This window comes from Alligator mississippiensis, chromosome 5 (genome assembly GCF_030867095.1).
Source record: "Alligator mississippiensis isolate rAllMis1 chromosome 5, rAllMis1, whole genome shotgun sequence".
Lineage (NCBI taxonomy): Eukaryota > Metazoa > Chordata > Crocodylia > Alligatoridae > Alligator > Alligator mississippiensis.
This window is the reverse complement of record NC_081828.1, coordinates 34694144-34714706: the sequence shown is the minus strand read 5'-3', so window position 1 is coordinate 34714706 and position 20563 is coordinate 34694144. Positions and strand designations below refer to the sequence as shown.

Here is a 20563-nt window from a genome sequence, read left to right as displayed (position 1 = left end):
AGCGTGGGACACCGACTGAAGCCCGACGGCTGTGGCGCTTGCGCACTCGCGTGGGATTCTCCATGCCCCGCCCCTCCGGGGTCGCCGGGGGCGGGGCCTCGCCGCGTTCTGTGCTTGGGGCAGCCTCAGCCCCGCCCCGCCCCCCCCCCTGCCGACTGGGAACTTCTGGTGAGTTGCCCCTGCCTGGGAACGAGTCGGGGCACGGGGCAGGATGCACCTTCCGCCCACTTCAGGGCCAGCCCCGGCCACGCGCCCCGTGCAGGGGAAAGCAAGCACGCACCATGTCTGGGCACCAGCACTGGCCCCCGGCTGTGCTCTTACCAGACACGAGCCACACCTCTTCAAGGAGGCCCTTTTAATCCCACCAACATCAAAAGTAAGGATATACTCCCCACCAGCAAGCAGATGTGTAATTTCTTTTTTTATGATTGAGGGAGGAGGTGCTGCCCAAAAAAGCTGCTTTGAATAGTCAATTTTAGAGATTGGGGTTTATAAACAGCACTGGGGCTGAGAGCAGGCAGGGGCACTGCTAGGGAAGATAAGCTATGGAGACAAAGCCACTCTAAACTGTAGCTTATCTCGCAGTCCCCAGGACCCAACAGCAAACATCTGTTGGGCCCTGGGGATAGCTGTAACTCATGGGGTTTCCTGCAAAGTACCATAAGTTACAGTAGGAAGCTACACTTCTGTCTGCGCCCTCCATTCCTGGGCATGTTTTGGAAGCTCTATTCATGTGACTTGCACACTGCCAGTTCACTTATGCAAAAAAAAAATTTAAAAAGAAAAAAATTAGTTACCAAACCTGGACTCATTGTAGACTTGGTTGGAATAGCGGGGCTAAAAAGGTGTGAATAGGAAGAAGCAAGATAATTGTCACTTTTTTTTTTTTAAACACTTAGCTTTAAGAAGAAAAAAGGCCTGAAGGTAGCACAGAAACAAAAGTGAGATGTCTGGCAAGTCTGATGGTCTCAAAAGGAGAACAGATCTCAATTAGGTGTATGATGTTATGTTAGGGTAATAATTGCTAGGAAGGAAAAAGGCAGCAGTCACCCAACTGAAATCCAGTTAATTCAGATTTACATGGGATTTATAGTTACAGTACATGTCACTTTCTAAAGAAATTACTAATCTAGCGATTCAGCCTCTACCTACTGTCATCGTCTGTTATCGTAACATTTTGTGTGGACAATAATCATCCTGAGCGCCACTAGAATTATGCATGTAACCACATATAAAAGTGGTATTATATCTGTAATATATTTATCCTTTCTAATATAATTGCAATTGTTCACAATAAGGAAATAAAGATTTTTAAATTAGCCTCAGTTGTATCCTACATACTTTTGCATATTAAAAAACAACCAGTAAAGCAAAAAGCTTTTGCTGCGTGTTTCCCTAACACACAATTAATAAGATCTAACATGCAATTTCTAGTAATGGTGTAATGTACACCTTTCTAAATACAGCATACATCAGTTCCCCTTTGCATCAGTTCCCCTTTGCTCTCTTCTTCAAAAACCAAAATACCCGCCTAGCCCCCCAACTCCCCCACACACACACACTCTATCACACTATCATTTTAGAAAAACAATTATACAAGGTAAAACTGCATTCTCTTCCTTTATTATGAAGGATCAAGACCAATACCCTGTGTATAGCATGCTATTTATTGCTTATTGACATTACTGCATATACCTTAACTAAAACCATCCTGCATGAACTTTTTATAAAACTGCAAGGCTGTTAGATAATAAAGAAACAGCAGTGAAATGCAAACAGGTTTTTAAATATTTTTTTCTACAAGCAAAACTTTAATGAAAGCCCACAATATTGAATTATTCATATTACTAAACTTTATTACCTTAATAACAAATTCACAGAAATTAGCATTGCCTTTGTAAAAATTTCAGCAGTGACAGTGGTTGCTGTTACAATCAGGACCCATTTCAGTTTGTATTCAACAATGTGATCATGGTATTATTAGATATTGCTATAGGGTTGATTTTACCGTAAACAAGACTGTCATGACCCAGTAGCACTGACTGCCTCAAATTTCACAGCTTTCATCTTTAGTCTGTGTGTATGGCATTTCACACTGCATTTACTAATTGTGTGTTTAGGCAGAGGACTATGCAAGACTTAATATTATTGACTCCACTGCACTTGTCCAAACTGTGTCTCACATTTCCCCCCAAATTTGTAAATCAGTTGAACTCTACATTTGAAACATTTTACCTAATATCTACAGATAGGTATAGCAAAAAAATACCAAAAGTACTCTTGGTGTGAGAGTCGGGGCACGGGAAGAGGAGGAAAATGTATTTTTACCAAATTTTGTGCATAATATTTATGCAAGTTGCATATTTCTACTAAAGCTCATTATTAGCCTTTTTCAGCAATGAGCTCATTATTCCAAGCCTGCAATGGAAAACAAAGTTAGCTTTTTAAAAGAAAATCTGCATTACATTTAAAAGTATGGGAAGCCCTATACAAGATTAAGTTGTTTTTATACCTATTGCAATTTATAAAATACCAAATTTAAACTTTAAAAAGAGAATCCTCATGCAACTTGATCCAATCAGGACCAAAATCCCAGAGATCTAATATTCTGTTTGCTCATATAAAACAAGTGCTCTATTTGACAAACAAGATAAATGAGAAAAGCATATTACATACAGTGTTTTATTTGCTTCTGTGTTTTAGATTCTACTTACTGGCCTGTAAAAGTAATATACTGAATTATAAAATAGTTCAGACTGTGAAAAGAAGTACTGAACTATACAGAATTCAACATTTAACATGGTACATATTTCTTGATGTGGAGCATCGCACCATGAAAGTGACCTAAGAACAACCTAACAAGATACAAAACATACTTTAAAGTTACTCCTTCATAGCTACCTTCAGCTTCTTAGACCATGATGTGCTCTTCATTCAGGTTTTAGTATTACAACTACAGTAATCATTTAGCCTTGGAAGCCCAACTAGCAGGAGTACAAGAATGGCAGCTGCTGCTGTTAGCCCAGCCCCTGCTGCTTTTGCTGCCCAGGGCACAGACCATAGCTGTTACACCTCTGATTTTAGGGTCAAATCTATAAAGTAAGAGGTTGGCTCAGAGATTTCCACTTGCTACCGTTAAAATAAAACTATCACCCCAACTCCTCTGACGATCTGCGTGCTGGTGTTCCATCATACAGATGCGTCACCAGATGAAGGTACAATATAGTGATAAACCACTGAGCTCTCAACAGCATATTAACAGGCAACATATTAATAGGCTTCTTCTCTGGAACAGAAGACTTCAAGTAGATATTGGCAAATCAGAGCCTCCACTTGTGTAGCAGGTAGTGGTTTTGCCATGATTAGTTAATGCCAAAGTCCATGAGTATAGAACTACTATTTTTAGGTTTCTGGCTTCAGGATCTCAGCGACGTGTCCCGTCTTCAGTTGTCAGTTATCTGATATAAGGATATTATAACGTCTCAGGAGTGCTGTTTCAGGGAAGCTTTTGTCATCAGTTGTTGAGGCTTGAAAGCAGGCTTTTATTCATTTATTTAATAAAGGTCCACAAGTGCTCTTTTTCAGGCCTTCACTTACTCTTTTTCACGTGTCAAAAAGTTCAGACCACTTGCTAATTCCCTATCAAAAGTGTTTATCATTTCTGTCATGTTTCTCAGTGGTGGATATTGCACCATGCCCATACTTGGAGTCATTTTAAAGTGCCCCTTTCTCTTTGGGAAAAATGTAGCAGCTGAAGTAACATTTGTAAATTACTCTGTTAGTATCTTTTTATTGACTAGACAGATACCGATTAGAAGTGATGACAGAAGTCCCCTTTACATGTTGGTCAATAATCAAGAACTCGCATAGCATAGAATGAAAAAGATGGTCAACACACTGAAACAGAGGGAATTTTTCCCCATTCTGCTGACAACACAGACTTTATAATACTACTAAGCTGCTTCCCATTCTTTAAATAACTTATTCTGAACTTATTTTAACACTGTTGTTATAAGTCTGGAGCAATTCGTTATTCGCCTTAAAAAAATCTATCCTAAAATTTGGAGATTAAGAACAAAAGGTCATCTTGTCTCATCTCCCTGCCAATGGGATATTTTTCAACCCCAAGAGAAGGTAAATTTATAGTAGCTAGGTTGAATGCTTATTGAACTCCTCCATATTCGGACAAGTTTGAAAATATTCAGTAGATTTAGAATGCCAGGAACACAGAATTATGGAATTCTTACCACTTAGGATACAAATGTCTATTACGAAGCTCTCCAATACAAGTCTCCCAATTCCACTAAAATTCATTACAACTCACATCAGGCCAATAAAAAATTTAATGCATATTCTCTTTCTGTATTGCACATGAGTGGGATGCAATAGTAAAAGCTTATGTATCATCATCCATTCAGTTATTTTGAAAATTACACTCCATTCAAAAGATCAAAAGGTAGGAAATAATATTCCAGGACAAGAGAACCTATATACCAACATCCTTCAGCATTATCTCCTTCGCAATGAATCTCATATTCATATTACATGCTACTTGCAGAATGAAATGGGAAAGGAAAACAAGATACATAAAACACTGAACATTATAAATGATGGTGAACTCTACTAATTTGATGAGAACATGGATGAAGGTATAACTGTTGAGGACTAAAGATACTAGACACCATGGCAAGGTTTTGCCACACACGTGACAGTTTGATAATTAAACATGGAAGTTCCAAAATAAAATAATATAAAATAATTCCTATCCAGACAGTGATCCTCCACAAGATGACTATCAATAACCCAATCCAATCTGAATTTTCTAGAAGACAGTGAGAAATGCTAGAAAATAAAAAGGTAAGTTGTAGAGAGCAAAAAAGATACAATAGTTAAGATTTCCATATTAAGACTTACTGACTATGCAAGTGTGTGCATGCAGGACTCCTTAGGGCAAGGGTAGTCTTCTACAGCATTGTGCAGAGTATTTAGTGAAGAGGTAATGGAGATCCCTACCACCTTCTCTTGACATGTCAGCCAGCAGAGCTTGGACACTAAACTAGGAGGAGGGAAAAATGAGTTTTGCCTTGCAGGATAGTTATCTGGACAGCCTCTTGCAACTCATCTCAGCTCTGATAATTCAATAGGGAACCACCAAATGCATTTTAGCGTTTCAGAGAGTGACAAATTCTAAAGGCAAAAATCTAGCTATAAACAACTGCCTGTGCACAAAAAATAGCAGTTCTGGAGGATGTGTATCTCAATACACAAGGTCTTGCCCATCTCTTTTTATTATGGTGACTAAGAATAAGCAAAGATATAAATTTCCAGATATTTATAATCTATAAACCTTCCTTCCCCTTGTATCCCTTCCCAAAAAAGGGAACTTCACACACAACTACCACAATCCTAAAACCACACTATTCATGCAGGACCAGAAGAGTTTTGCAAAACTGATACATAGATAAATACACCCGCTCATTGGACGTTAACCTTAGGTCTTTTGTAAGGCAGATGCTTGTAATCAAACTCTGAAAGCAGAAAAAACCCTAATAAATGAGGCAAATTATCCAGTGTTTAGACTAATGCAACTGCAGCATCTGAATGTAGCTGAAAAACAAACAGGAACTAGTACCTGTATTACTTGATTTGCTGCATCTTAATCAGCAGCATATATAAATAAAAGCTCTAAAATTTAGGACACGTATATTCTGTCCATAAAACAGATATCTGTTGTCTGGATATTAGTCTTGTGCCAATGTAATTGAGTTAATGATCATTTTAAAAAGGTGTTTCTCACACATGGAAGCTGCATTAAATTGAGTGAGAGTTATAACCAGGTAATATGTTTAATTATAAAAATTTAAATAAAACCCATTTCAAAATGGGCTGACATACCACATATGATTAGGTATATTTACTCTTTTTTTCTATAGCAATTCCATTTTCTCAAATTAGTTAAAAGATGGAATATCTAGCTCAGCCCCTTCCAATGCTCCAAGCAGATTTTCTAGTTCATTGTCCAATTTGTGACATGACTTTTTTTTTTTTTTTAAACCATTCCAAGATTTGAGTGGCAATGATGGGACTAGACCATTTTAAGGTTTATGGCTCTCCATTGAAACCAATGAATTTAAACAATTAAGTGGAATTCAAATGCCATTAAAAGATTAATGCTTAAATTGGATAGATTTCCAACACAGTTTACATGAATTATCATATAAAGACAACTTTTTGCTGTAAAATAAATTTCCTGTATCAAAAAATGTTTCATTCTGCCACATTTTAACAACTAAAAAGCACCATGCTTAACTGTTTTTCCTTTAAAAAAAATACAAACCCAAAAAACCCAAACAAACCAACCCCCCCCACACACTTTAAGCAATTTCAAATGAAGTGATTTGAGAAAACTAAGTCACTACAAAATGCACCAAATGAGTTACTGAATCAGAAGAAGAAGATGCAATAGAATTGCCTCTGTGTGCATATTGTACTTTGTCCAGGCTGGGTTTAAATTACAACTTTACCAGAACCTAAAAGTTAAGACAAAATAAACACCCTTTTTATTAACAAAACAAGCCACAGAAATCAGTATACTGAGAATATGAATTTATTTGTACCCAAGGCAAGGCACTCTGCCAATTCAAAAGTGACAGCTAAACAAAAAGTTACTATGCTTTCTAGGACTGAACTACTCATGTACACAAAGCAATGGGGCTGTTAAGTATAGGTGAGGAACTGAATTATTATCTCTAATTCCCTACTTTTGAAAGAAAGTGACTGAATTAAATAATTAAACTACATCTTCAGCAATGAGAATCAAATTCAAAACACACAAACCATAAAGAACTGAGGCCAAGAACTGAACTTCCTTGGCTGCACTGCAGTGAAACACAGTCTGCAGCATCTTCCTGAGGACTGGTGGAGACTTGTTTGTCATAAGTACCAGCTGCTCCTTGGAAAGGGTTCCCCTCCCCCTGCTCCCTTCTGTTTTAAAAAGCTTCCCCCTTCATGCCAACATTACGTCACAGGCATACATTTGCATCTGCCTCTGAAAATGAGAGTTTGTTTTGTAAGATTCTGTTAAAGAAGATGGAAGGAAAAAATCCATATCCCAACAGGGCAAGGATTTTATCAACTGTTTTTTTTTAAAAGTAGTTTACAACAATGGTATAGAGATGTATAAAACTGAAAACACACATTTTTAGCATGACATATTAGCAAACAGCATCACAAATAGCAAGCAATGACAAATCAAAAGGAAAAAAAATAGTCCAAGAGAAGATCTGGTTTAAGAAAAATAAAACCAAACCACACACGTATACATAAGACATGCATAATTCCACAACAATAGTATAGAGGAAAATATACCATTCTTTCAAACTAGCATATCTTTGATACTCTGTTCTTCCTACGTGCTCAGATTTCTCCTAGTGACATCACTCAAAGTGTTGTGCTCAAAGAGAACACAGAATATCTGTAGACAACTATGTGGCTCTAAAAACAGAAACTTTCTCCCCAGTGATATGAATTGCCAATCTACAGATTTGTTCAACAGTTTGGAAGGGAACAGAGGAAAAATTTCTGTTTGGATAAAGTGATAAAAGTCTTGTTAATCCGAAGAAGGGCTTTCTTTGCTCAACACCTCACATTTCCAGTTGTCTGAATAACAAGGAAAAATAAGACTGATAAAACTTCAGTTTCAATATAAACAGGGGGTTGGCTCTGATAAAAAAGCAGGGCTTGCTATGAATCACACAGCCACTTATACAGAAACATAACTCTCTTTACAATTCAACTGTTTACACCCCAAAAGGTCCAGAAGCATCACTGAAATGTCTCTCATAAAAGTAGCAGCAGCCTTCATGTGGAGAGAGCACTGCAGCGAGAATTACTTTGTTTCTATACACTGTTTACCTTGTTAACCTATGAAAGAGTTTTGATCAGATTTAACAGAAATAAATACTCCTGGATGTACATAAAACACAGCAAAAGTCATTCCTCAATATCAGTATATTCTAACAGGTTTTTAAAATACCCCAAACACTATATTATATGAGTATACATGTAAAACTGTTTCATAAGTCCCCCAAAAGATTGTGTTCATGCATATAAGGCAGCAGAAAAGCAGTAAAAGATTTCATATGATCAAAGCTAAACTTGTAGCTTTTCTTGAAAAAAATTAAAAAGTTGTGAAGGACCAAGTCTTGATTGTTAACATCAAACATTAATAAAGAAAGCATAAGAACATGCCAAGAGACTTGCACTACATCACCAGAACTTTAAAAAGAGAGAGACGGGGATCCTGATGTTTACAGGCTTTAAAAATGCATTTCTCTGAGAAACCTGAGTGAAACGATTTAGGAACATACTGGTAGAGAAACCCAGCAACCAGTTGGCCTATTTCTTTTTAAGTTCATTTGTCTGTTCAGCATTTATCATGCCTCTATCATTGTTTCCCTGTTTCATGAGACTGTCTTAAAAGAACTGGCTCTGGGTGTGCAGGCAGTGTAGTAGGGGAAAGTTTTTATCGGTAGAGAGGCAAGATCTTGTTTTCTCAAAGGAGCATTTTATGGCAAAAATGTGAATTTTATTAACTCAATTTTCTTTTCTTTTCTTTTTTTGAGAGAGAGAAAGAGAGAGGGTGAGAGAGATTTAGTTTTTTCACATAGCATTTTTACTCAGATTTTCCATTTTTACGAGTTTTGGCTTCTTCTTGTCCAATGAGACAAATAACTTTGTAGCATCCCTTTGTAATCTTGAACATCCACATCAAGTTCATAACATCCAAGACAACACTAGAGATAATCCAGGCACTCTGGGCTGCAAGACCCAGTCTCTGGAAAGCCTCTGTTCCAAATGCAGAAATGACACGGCCATAATAGAAAGGGATGACTGCAATCCTCACCATAAAGAACACAACGGTCATTAGCACCCCATTGATGATATTGGCTTTTGAAGATTTGGGATATCCCAGTACTTCAAAGAACCACCTGCAAGAGAGAAACATTAAGAAAACCAAACAGGGTTCAGATTTTCCAAATCCCCCCTTAACTTCCTGAGCATCCTCCCATTCTTGAATTGCTGCTCTGATTCTTGGCTTAGTTTGCAAGCTCTTCACCCCAGCTAACTGCCTCTGTGTAAAGCACGGTGTAACATACAGTACTTACATGAAAGGTTTATAATATAATATTCTTAAGGAACAGCATATAGAAAATCTTAAATTTAAATTACCAGTACAAATTAATGTGTAACTGGCTGCACATTTCAGTATGCAAGAGCCTACGTTGTTTCATAAGTTAAATTTAGAATTAATAAACTTTTTTCTTCTATTCTCTGAACATTTCAATTTGGACTGACTGATAGGCAACTAATACTCAGCTTTTGCCAAAGGTGATCCTGAGCCAAAAAAATTTAGATCAAAACACCTTCCAATTATGTTTATATGCGGCTTTTGATTTTTGTGATCGGGGCCTTGTTTCTGTCCTAGTAAGGTTTTCATTGTTCAGTTCGGGCCAAACCAAATCTCAGGTGCAGATATTACAAGATGTACTGCTGCTTAGAGAGGCCTATGAGAACGCAAAAAAAATAAGCAAAAGGTAATTTTGAATACATTTTCTCTCCCTTCATGCCCTGATAAACAATTATCTGGCACGGAGAACCTGCAAGTTCAGTTCATAAAGAAGTAATTGGCATTGTTTTAGGATCTTTTCTTTCCTTCTCACTAAAACTTACAGTAAAATCCCACCATGCTGGGCATGTGTAGCTGTGGAAGGTTAAGGAAAGAAACAGAGGATAGAAATAAAGAACACACATTAATTGTGCACCAGTGGGAAAAAAAAAATCAACTAGAACTACTTATCATGAAGCAACAGATATAATAATTATTAAAACTGATACTGTAAAATCAAGTGTCAACATCTGTTGTAAATTTACTACTGAGAGTTGTGGTCATATTGTGAGATGCTCTGGATTTGATTTGGCTTTATCTTGATGCCCATAAATGCCTGATTATACTTGCTGTGCATCTGTAATGATTATGCATGTGCTGCACTAGCTTCATGCATTAGACTTAGAAAGGCGAAAAAAATAATAACTGGAAAAAGGGGTAATAGTCCATGTACCCACTGAACAACAACAAAAGAAAATTAGACTGACTATTTGTATTTCACCTATCACCAGCTGTAGGCAACTACATAAATTATACTAACCTGGAAAAAAAAAGTGGATTTGCCTGGTACATGGACAAAACCAAATCAACACCCCAAAGAAGTGCAGAAAAGAATTATAAAGGAAATTAAAGAAAAATCTATGTAGATCTTGCAACAATGTACAAATCCTTTATGAGTTTGTTAATGTGAATTTAATGCTCATGGAGAATGCTGGGCTGTTAGCTACCCTGGAGACTCATCAATGAGAAATGTATAATGCAAATAGTGTCAGTGCAGTTCATATTGCATTAAAACAACTAAGAGCAAAATTATATTATGTGTCCTCTGGGTTTCTCAATACAGAAGGGACGTAGATTTGGTCAGAAAGCTTCACCAGACAGCTTCTGGACAAAAAATGAAGCTTGTGTGATTCTTTATCACTCCAACCCTCTTTCCTAACTTAAAAGCTGGACTTGCCAAACATCAGTTTGAGATGGATCCTGATACAGCCCCTTCTTAGAGAAGGGAGAGACACTATGCAGCCCACTGCACCTTGCTCCTTTCCAGAGCATCCAGTAACAGTTAACAAAAAATACAGGGCAGCAATGATCATCATCATTGCAGCTGAAAACTATCCAGAGAGAGTATGGTCTTCAAATCAAGCTGCATCCCTTCTCTCACCCCCAACATCCAATACACTCTTCTCCCCAATGCAGTCTTCCTTTCCCCCGTCCCTTGGTATGGCTCTTCACATTGCCACCAAAGACATTCAACCTCTGTATTGGTTATCCCCAATAAAATGCTTGAATGTAAACAATAAAACACTATGAGCTGTTGCATACAGCTGTATACAAGCTGTATACAGGAGGCTGGTAAAGCAGCAATGTCAGAACTGCTGTATCAGCAAGGGCCAAAAAAGTAAAAGAAAGAAAGGTCTGGATTACTTAGCAAAAGACCAGAGTTAGCACTGAAATTAAAAGAAGCAAAAATAAAATTTCATTTTACCATTATATGTTGTTGCTAGTGTCTATACAGTGATGAAATAATTTAGTCAGAGAAATGAATATACAGCTTAATTAGAGGGGAACCACATATAGTTCTTAAAGGCACAGTACAGAGAATTCTTTTTGCAGTATTTAACAAAAATGGTTCTAATTAGTTGCAGATGTTCTTAAAAAGGAAATACGGCTATACTATAGACGTTGTTATATAGCCTCTTTTTTAGTTTTATTGTATTTAAAGGTGCTTCCAATTTTGTACACCCCATTTTCATTTGCACATTAAAATTAATTTTTTTTAATTTCTTTTAAAATAGTTCTTGCAGCATCCACAACTGTTTTGATGGGAGGAACAGGAAGGAAAGAGACAGAAACCTACATAACTAGGGTGTCCTTTCACCACGAGGATCAATGGAGCCATGAATGCAAATTTTTACAGATTTGTAAAACTTTTAAAGATATGCAAGCATACAGTATTATAAAATATAAACCTCAAGTAATCTAAGGCAACATAATTCCATCCTGGGAACCTGATGGCAATGCCACCTGGTCTCTATTCTTGGGTTTACGATAATGCTTCAAAAACCCATTCTGGAAATAAAGACTTGTATTACATCATAATTTCATACCCTATTTTTATCCATCTAGTAATAAGACACTAATGTATAACCTTTCATTCCATAATTTTATGCCAGATTTTCATTGTGTGCAAAATGCCATCTACAAGGAGGACTTCCTAGGAAATATATTGGAACATGTTTTGTGTGGATAGCAGTTCAAGTTACCATAGTGAGTATACTGTTCCAGTTCCTAAGTCTGGCTGTGCTGAAGACTGACTACAGATTAATTAAATATCTGTCATAGAAATTGACTGTAATTACCCATCTATTTAAAAAATATTTCAGTATGGGGGTTAAATAGAAGTCACTAACATCCACCTACCGTTGATTCACAAAAGGAGTAGAGAACTCTGCAAGCAGACGGAAATTACCAAAATAAGCCAATAATCCTTCACCCTAAATAGAAAGGCAAATGTTACAGAACAAGGAATATAAACCTTACATCATAAATTCATTTATCATCTCTACTTTTAAAGTTTCTTAAATGTCAAGTTTATAGCATTTCAAGCATTTTATCATAATTGTATGTATGCATCAAGTCTCAATGCCCCTTCACACAATATTGGGCCTTTTATTAAAATTGAAAGCATTTATCCTTCCATGTTTGTAGCAATAACTTTAAATGGCTAAAACTGTGGATAAGTACGCAGGTGTTTCTTATCACTATTAAACACTGCACAGGGCTAATAAGGAGCTGGCTAATAAAGGATTACACATGCCAAGCAAAAATGGTGGTTAAATTATAAATTAGAACACATTTGTTTTTTATAGGGAAAAACCTATGATGAGTAAAAGCATTTTGTATTTTTCATGTTTTAAGTAAACTTAGCAGAATCACAATAAACTCACAAGAAAACTGTACTCATTTAGGAATTTTACTTTTTAAAATAGATTGGGGACCAACTCCTTGGTCCTCATCCATCACTACAAAGCAGCTGAAAAGCTAACCTAAGAAACTAGTTGGGATTCCTTAGTGCAGAAAAATGTCTGTGCTGCATAGAACAGACTATGAAAACCCCACACTAATCCTGCCACAGGCCCCAGCATATGTTATCAGCTGGAGAAAAAAGTATGGAGCCAAATTTCTACCAATCTCTAATGATCTCCAGATGGCAGAGTAGCACAGAGACACAATTAAAAGAGTGCCCAAATACTCAAAATAGCTTGGAACCGAGGCCTCCTATTTGAATTAAAGTTCCACTCCTGATCATCCTACATTCATTCTTTCTATAATCTCCATAGAGAAGAGGTAAGGATATATATTATCTGTTTTTGGTTTGTTAGTTTTTGGCACTGCCTTATGCTACTAAGAGCATGGATTAAAATATTTGTGAGAGAAGAAGTTTATGGGCATGAATAAAAGCAAATGAGAGGGAGTCATTAAAATGACACTATTCACCAACAATTGCCATACTGCAGTATGTGCCACTGCCCCCCCCCCCCCCCAACCTCCTCCCAGACTTGAAAATAGGGAATAATTTCTGGCAAGAATTCACATTTTAATGTTGATCACTGTACATACATCACTGTACATACCATTGATTTTAATGTTGATCACTGTACATACTATACATACTATTCCATTTTCATGTTCAGAACTGTGCAAATGAGAAGAACTGTTGCTCTTCGTCAATATCTTACAGTTTAAGGGGGAGAGGCAAAGATTTTTTTAGGGTGATCTCTTTTATGGGATGAACTACATAGTCGGGATGAAGTTAGATAAGCTTTTGAATGCAAGACATTTGTCATCAGATCTCATCCCAACTACACAGTTCTTCCAGAAGACATCACCCTAAGAAATACTTCCCTCTTTTACATATTTTCTGCACTACTATGGCTACAACATCACTTTTACAGTACTAGTGTAAAGAGCCAAATTCTGAACCAAGATAAATAGGTATAATTTCCATTGAGAGTTATATCTGAAGACAAAAATGCAGGTCTGATCCTGGATGCAGGGATAACAACTTTTCATAGATTTCATAGATTTCATAGACATTAGGGCTGGAAGGGACCTCGGAAGATCATCGAGTCCAGCCCCCCGCCCAAAGGGCAGGACGTCAGCTGGGGTCATAGGATCCCAGCAAGATAAGCATCCAGTTTCATCTTGAAGGTGTTCAATGAAGGCGCTTGAACAACCTCCGGCGGCAGGCTGTTCCAGACCTTGGGGGCTCGGACAGTAAAGAAATTCTTCCTTATGTCCAGCCTGAAACGATCTTGTAGTAGTTTGTGACCATTCGTCCTCGTCATCCCTTGGGGCGCTCTGGTGAACAAACGTTCCCCTAGATACTGGTGATCACCCCTGATAAACTTGTAGGTGGCCATCAGATCACCCCTGAGCCTGCGCTTTTCCAGGCTAAAGAGCCCCAGGCCTCTCAGCCTGTCATCGTAGGGTCTGCTTCCCGGACCCCTGATCATGCGCGTGGCTCTTCTCAAGCTTCTCCACATCCTTTTTGAATTGTGGAGCCCAAAACTGGATGCAGTACTCCAGCTGCGGCCTCACTAAGGCCGAGTACAAGGGGAGAATGACGTCCCGGGATTTGCTTGAGAAGCATCTATGGATGCAAGCCAGCGTTTTGGTCGCTTTACTAGCCGCAGCATCGCACTGCAGGCTCATGTTCATCTTGTGGTCAATGATGACCCCCAAGTCTCTTTCTTCCATAGTGCTAACCAACATAGCACTGCCGAGCCTATAAGGATGCTGCGGGTTTTTTTTCCCCAAGGTGGAGAACCTTGCATTTATCGGCGTTGAACACCATCAGATTCTCATCCGCCCACTTGCTGAGCCTGTCCAGGTCAGCCTGGATCACCCGCCTGTCTTCTGGCGTGGATGCTTTGCCCCAAAGTTTGGTGTCATCTGCGAACTTGGCCAGTCCGCTTCTGACTCCAGTGTCCACATCGTTAATGAAGATGTTGAACAGTATGGGTCCAAGGACAGAGCCCTGGGGGACCCCACTGGTCACAGGACACTACGATGAGTGATTTCCATCAATTACTACCCTCTGGGTCCGACCCCGGAGCCAATTTTCCAGCCAGTGGATCGTGGGGGACCCAAGGCGACAATTGGCCAGTTTCTCCAAGAGACGATCATGGGACACCAGATCGAAGGCTTTTTTGAAGTCAAGATATATGACATCAATCTCATCTCCCTTGTCCAGGTGATAGGTCACCTGGTCGTAGAAGGAAATGAGATTGGTCAAGCAAGACCTACCCGCAACAAACCCGTGCTGGCTATCCCTTAAGATGTTGGCGTCGGCCAGTCCATTAAGGATGGCCTCCTTAATAAACTTTTCTAAGATCTTCCCCGGGATAGAAGTCAGGCTGATGGGCCTATAGTTAGCCGGATCCACTTGCCTCCCTTTCTTGAAGATAGGCACCACGTTGGCCTTCTTCCAGTCTTCGGGCACTACACCAGAGCGCCAAGAGTTTTCAAAGATCCGCGCTAGAGGCTGGGCTATGATGCTCGCCAGCTCCTTGAGTACCCTGGGGTGAAGATTGTCAGGGCCGGCTGACTTGAAGGTATCCAGCTTCTCAAAATGTTCCTTCACAAAGTCAGCATTAATGGAGGGCAGGGGATCACCCTCACCCGGACTTCCCGGCCCTGTAGCAGGCACAGGCGTCCCATGGGGCTGATGAAAGACCGACACAAAGTACCTATTTAATAGTTTGGCTTTTTCCTGGGCTTCAGTTGTCAGTTGCCCCATCTGGTTCAGCAGGGGTCCAACGTTGCCCCTGCTTTTCCTCCGGCTCCCCACATATCTGAAAAAGGACTTTTTATTGTCCTTGATGCTCAAAGCTAGCTGGAGTTCAGTTGCAGCCTTGGCTTTCCTGGTCTGCTCCCTACAGGACTGGACCAGTGCAGAATAATCCTCCTTGGAGGTGACTCCCATCCTCCATCCTTTGTAGGCCTTTCTTTTTAGCCTCTGCTAGGTCCCTGGAGAGCCAGGGGGGCTGCCGTGCCCTCTTGCTGCCTTTCCTCCAAGATGGAATAGACTTAGTTTGTGCATTGAGGATCGCTCCCTTGAGGAGCAACCACTCTTCTTGAACTCCCCTCTCCCTGCAGTCACAGTCCCTTAGGGCCTCACTGACAAGCCTCCTGAGCTTGTCAAAGTCGGCTTTCCTGAAGTCAAGGACTTGCGTGTTGCTGACCGACTTGCCAGCTTTTCGGCGGATGGTGAAGGTGATCAGCTCGTGGTCGCTGTCACCCAGCTTCCCATCGATCACTAGGTCGCCGACTAGGTCCTCCCCAGTAGCCAGCACCAGGTCGAGCAGCGCTTTGCCTCTCGTTGGCCCATAGACTTTTCTTAAACCTATATCTAGTTGATTGCTAGAGATCTTACTACTCACACCTAAATCCAGGACTGGTTTTGTTGTCATTACAAAGAGGGAAAAAAACCCAGCAGATTTGGAATTTCATGTTTTTTTGTGTTTTTTTTTAATCCACTCATTTCCATGGTAGTAATGCTAAATCTCTTTATCCTAAAAGTAGAAAAAAAAGTTATTTACCCAATAGTGTAACTGGGGAAGAGGCCACCAGGAAAGTACTCCCAGGTACTGCCTTTGGGGAGAGAAGGAAAAGAGTGTGTGTGTGCATGTGTGTGTGTGTGGGGGGGGGTGTTAAAAATAGTTGCTATCATGCTAAATGGGGAGAGAAGGAAAAGAGAGGCGGGGGGGCGAAGGGGGTTAAAAATAGTTGCTATCATGCTAAACAGGCCACCAGAGAAAGCAACTGCCCTGTTACACCTCTGTATTTATCCTCTGAGGACACTCCATGTCCTTTGAGCCAGAAGAAAGGATTAAATCTAAACAATGTTTAGATATATACATTTTGCTCATAAAGCATCATTTGAGGTTTAAACACCAAAAGTGAGCTTTTATTTCTCTACAGTCAGCCCAAATAGTTACGAGGAGCTGGCAGATGAGTTTGGTGGTATATGTTGATAGGTACAATACATCTATCATTCTGGACTTCTCCTTCATGACAATAATTCTGCTTTCCTGTTCAAGACAGGCACCTATGGTAAATTCAGTATCCTTGGCAATTTGTTGTCAAGTCTAAAAAGGATACCAGGGTTTTTGGTTGTAGCCGTGTTGGTCTAAGGACATCAGCAAGCAAGGTTCTTTGAGTAGACGTGATATCTTTTATTAGAATGTATTTACATTCTCACTGACATCCTGCCACACTTTTAGCTTCTCTCATTCCTTGGAGTCTAAGAACAGCAGAGACTTCTTATGGCTGAAGAAGGGTGACTGCACCTGAAAGCTTACAAATAACTTTTTTCCAACTACTCAGTTGGTCTAATAAAGGATATCACATCTACTCAAAGGACCTTGCCTGCAAAAAGGACAAATTTCTGCCAAGAGTCTATGCAGGTATTCTAATTAAACCAAAGTTTCTTTTTTATAAAAAGTATAAATTTAAAGCTGATGAGGTTTCCTTAAAGCAAAAAAATGGTCACAGGTATACATTATCACAAAAATAAGAAAGCTTGTAGAACATTGTCAAGGACGCACTGCGGAGTAGGAGTTTTGAAGAGATGGGAGCCCAGGAAGGGTGGCTGTGCCTTAAGGAAATGATCCTTCGGGCACAGAGGGAGACGATCCCGATGCGAGGAAAAAGAGGGAAAGGGGCCAGAAAGCTTCCCTGGCTGACCAGAGAAATCCAGAGCAGCCTACAGGCTAAAAAGGGAAACAGGGAGAGATTACAAAAGAGGAGTATACCTCCTCTGCTCGCACTTGTAGGGAGGCAGTTAGATGGGCCAAAGCTACCATGGAGCTGAGGATGGCATCCCAGGTTAAGGATAACAAGAAATTGTTTTTCAGCTATATAGGGAGTAAAAGGAAGGCCCAGGGCAGAATAGGACCCCTACTAAATGGGCAGAAGCAATTGGTGATGGACAGGGGGGACAAGGCTGAACTCCTCAACGAGTTCTTTGCCTCAGTTTTCCTAAGTGAGGGGCAAGACAAGTCTCTCACTGGGATGGTAGAGAGGCAGCAGCAGGGCGCCAGACTACCGTGCGTAGACCCTGAGATGGTGCAGAGTCACTTGGAGGAACTGGATGCCTTTAAGTTGGCAGGCCTGGATGAGCTCCATCCGAGGGTACTGAAGGCACTGGCTGACGTCATTGCGCAGCCACTGGCGGGAATATTTGAACACTCGTGGCACACGGGCCAGGTCCCGGAGGACTGGAAAAGGGCCAATGTGGTCCCCATTTTCAAGAAGGGGAGGAAGGAGGACCCAGGCAACTATAGGCCAGTCAGTCTCACCTCCATCCTTGGCAGTCTTTGAAAAAATTATCAAGGCTCACATTTGCGAGAGCCCGGCAGGAGAAATTATGCTGAGGGGAAACCAGCACGGGTTCATAGCAGGTAGATCATGCCTGACTAATGTAGTCTCTTTTTATGAGCAGGTTACAAAACGCCTGGACGCAGGAGTAGGGGTTGACGTCATATACTTAGACTTCAGGAAGGCCTTTGATACGGTATCCCACACCATACTGGTGAACAAGTTAAGAGGCTGTGACTTGGATGACTACACAGTCCGATGGGTGGCAAATTGGCTAGAGGGTCGCACCCAGAGAGTCGTAGTGGATGGGTCGGTATCGACCTGGAAGGGTGTGGGCAGTGGAGTCCCGCAGGGCTCGGTCCTAGGACCGATACTCTTCAATGTCTTCATCAGCGACTTGGACGAGGGAGTGAAGTGTACTCTGTCCAAGTTTGCAGATGGCACAAAAATGTGGGGAGAAGTAGACACGCCGGAGGGCAGGGAACAACTACAAGCAGACCTGGACAGGTTGGACAAATGGGCAGAAAACAACAGAATGCAATTCAACAAGGAGAAATGCAATGTGCTGCACCTAGGGAGGAAAAATGTCCAGCATACCTATTGCCTAGGAAATGACCTGCTTGGTGGCACGGAAGCGGAAAGGGATCTTGGAGTCCTAGTGGACTCCAAGATGAACATGAGTCGTCAGTGTGACGAAGCCATCAGAAAAGCTAATGGCACTTTATCGTGCATCAGCAGATGCATGACAAACAGATCCAAGGAGGTGATACTTCCCCTCTATCAGGCGCTGGTCAGACCGCAGTTGGAGTACTGCATTCAATTTTGGGCGCCGCACTTCAAGAGAGATGTGGATAACCTGGAGAGGGTCCAGAGAAGGGCCACTTGTATGGTTAAGGGCTTGCAGGCCAAGCCCTATGAGGAGACTGGGGCACCTGGACCTCTTCAGCCTCTGCAAGAGAAGGTTGAGAGGCGACCTTGTGGTTGCCTATAAGTTCATCACGGGGGCACAGAAGGGAATTGGTGAGGTTTTATTCACCAAGGCACTCCCGGGGGTTACAAGAAATAATGGCCACAAGCTAGCAGAAAGCAGATTTAGATTAGATATTAGGAAGAACTTCTTCACAGTTCGAGTGGCCAAGGTCTGGAATGGGCTCCCAAGGGAGATGGTGCTCTCCCCTACCCTGGGGGTCTTCAAGAGGAGGTTAGTTAGGCATCTAGCTGGGATCATCTAGACCCAGCACTCTTTCTTGCCTATGCAGGGGGTCGGACTCGATGGTCTATTGAGGTCCCTTCCGACCCTAGCATCTGTGAATCTATGAATCAGTTATTATAAATAATTAAAGATTACTAAACTCATTGCACCACAAATTAGCAGCAATACATGACTTTTCTTCCTCTCATTAGTTTTCTTCTTCATTACTTATGAGCTGGCTTACTTCAGATTAACAAACAAATGCATACATTATTTTGCAGTACACTATCTCTGAATAAAAGCTGGCAAAGATTTTGCATGTGAACCTATACTTAAAGCTATAATTTGCAAAATCATTAATTCATATTCCTCTAATGTACTACATTGATTAGATGAAAAGGGCAGCTTCTTTTATCCAGAAAAGTCTCGTGAATGTACACCCTCTCACATTGTTTCCCACAATAGAAAATGTGCCAATTATAGTAATCTTAAAAGTGATGTTGTAACCGTGATAGTCCAGGAAATACGTCAGAAGCAAAGCTGTTCAAAGAACAACATAGAATACATTATAACAACACACTCAAAAAAGATAAATAGGGACTACAGTTCTACATTTTAAATTTCTTTTTTTTTTTTTCAATCCATAGAGTAGAAAATGTACATCAGGCTTAAAAACAAAAAATTGCATGGTCAGATCTTATTTTGCTTTGTTTTCAGAGAATGTCATTATAGTCCATCATTACAACCTTTAAAACTAGCAAAATTTATAATATGGTTGAACTTCTGTGATTTAAGAAGTCTGAAAAGACTCATTAGACTAAGTGTAAGAGAATCAGCTGAATTGGAAAGGGATAAACTGAAGTGAACAGAAAACAGCCTCTTCCCCAGGATAAGTGGGGGTGAGGGAGAATCACTGAACCCTTGCAAGATGCTGCTCCTAACATAGATCAGTACAAGAACGTTAATTGCATAAACAGGCTCTTAACTCAAATTACATTCAAAGTTACGAAGCTAAGTCCTGGGTACACCAGTCAGCCATATTTCTCATTTAGAAAAGCATCTCACAATGAAAACTCTCTTAATAATAACAATGCTATAGCAGAGTAGCTCTAAAAAACTTAATTTTTCTACTACCTGGAGTGATATTCATGATTCAAATGTCATGGTTTTCTATACTATAAATGATGAAGGAGAGTTTTTCAGATCTGGAATTCCTAATAATCAGCTAGCATTACATTTTGTGCAAGATATGAGGGTGGGCAGAAGTCCATTTAAATTTGCAAGTGTTATTTTCTAACCTGCAAAGAACTGCATATGCA

General features: G+C 40.2%; 1 protein-coding gene across 2 annotated transcripts in view; it reads right to left on the bottom strand.

Annotated features, from left to right (window-relative positions):
* Positions 1–6591: 6591 nt before the first annotated feature.
* Positions 6592–20563, bottom strand: part of TLCD4 (TLC domain containing 4) — a 70284-nt gene continuing 56312 nt past the window's right edge. For both annotated transcript variants that reach the window (XM_019479075.2, XM_014599674.3), the window contains 2 exons: positions 12089–12162; positions 6592–8990 (listed from right to left, as the gene is read on the bottom strand). In XM_019479075.2, coding sequence (XP_019334620.1) covers positions 8675–8990; positions 12089–12162 — 390 coding nt within the window. In that variant the 3' untranslated portion in view covers positions 6592–8674. The remainder of the gene's footprint in view (positions 8991–12088; positions 12163–20563) is intronic.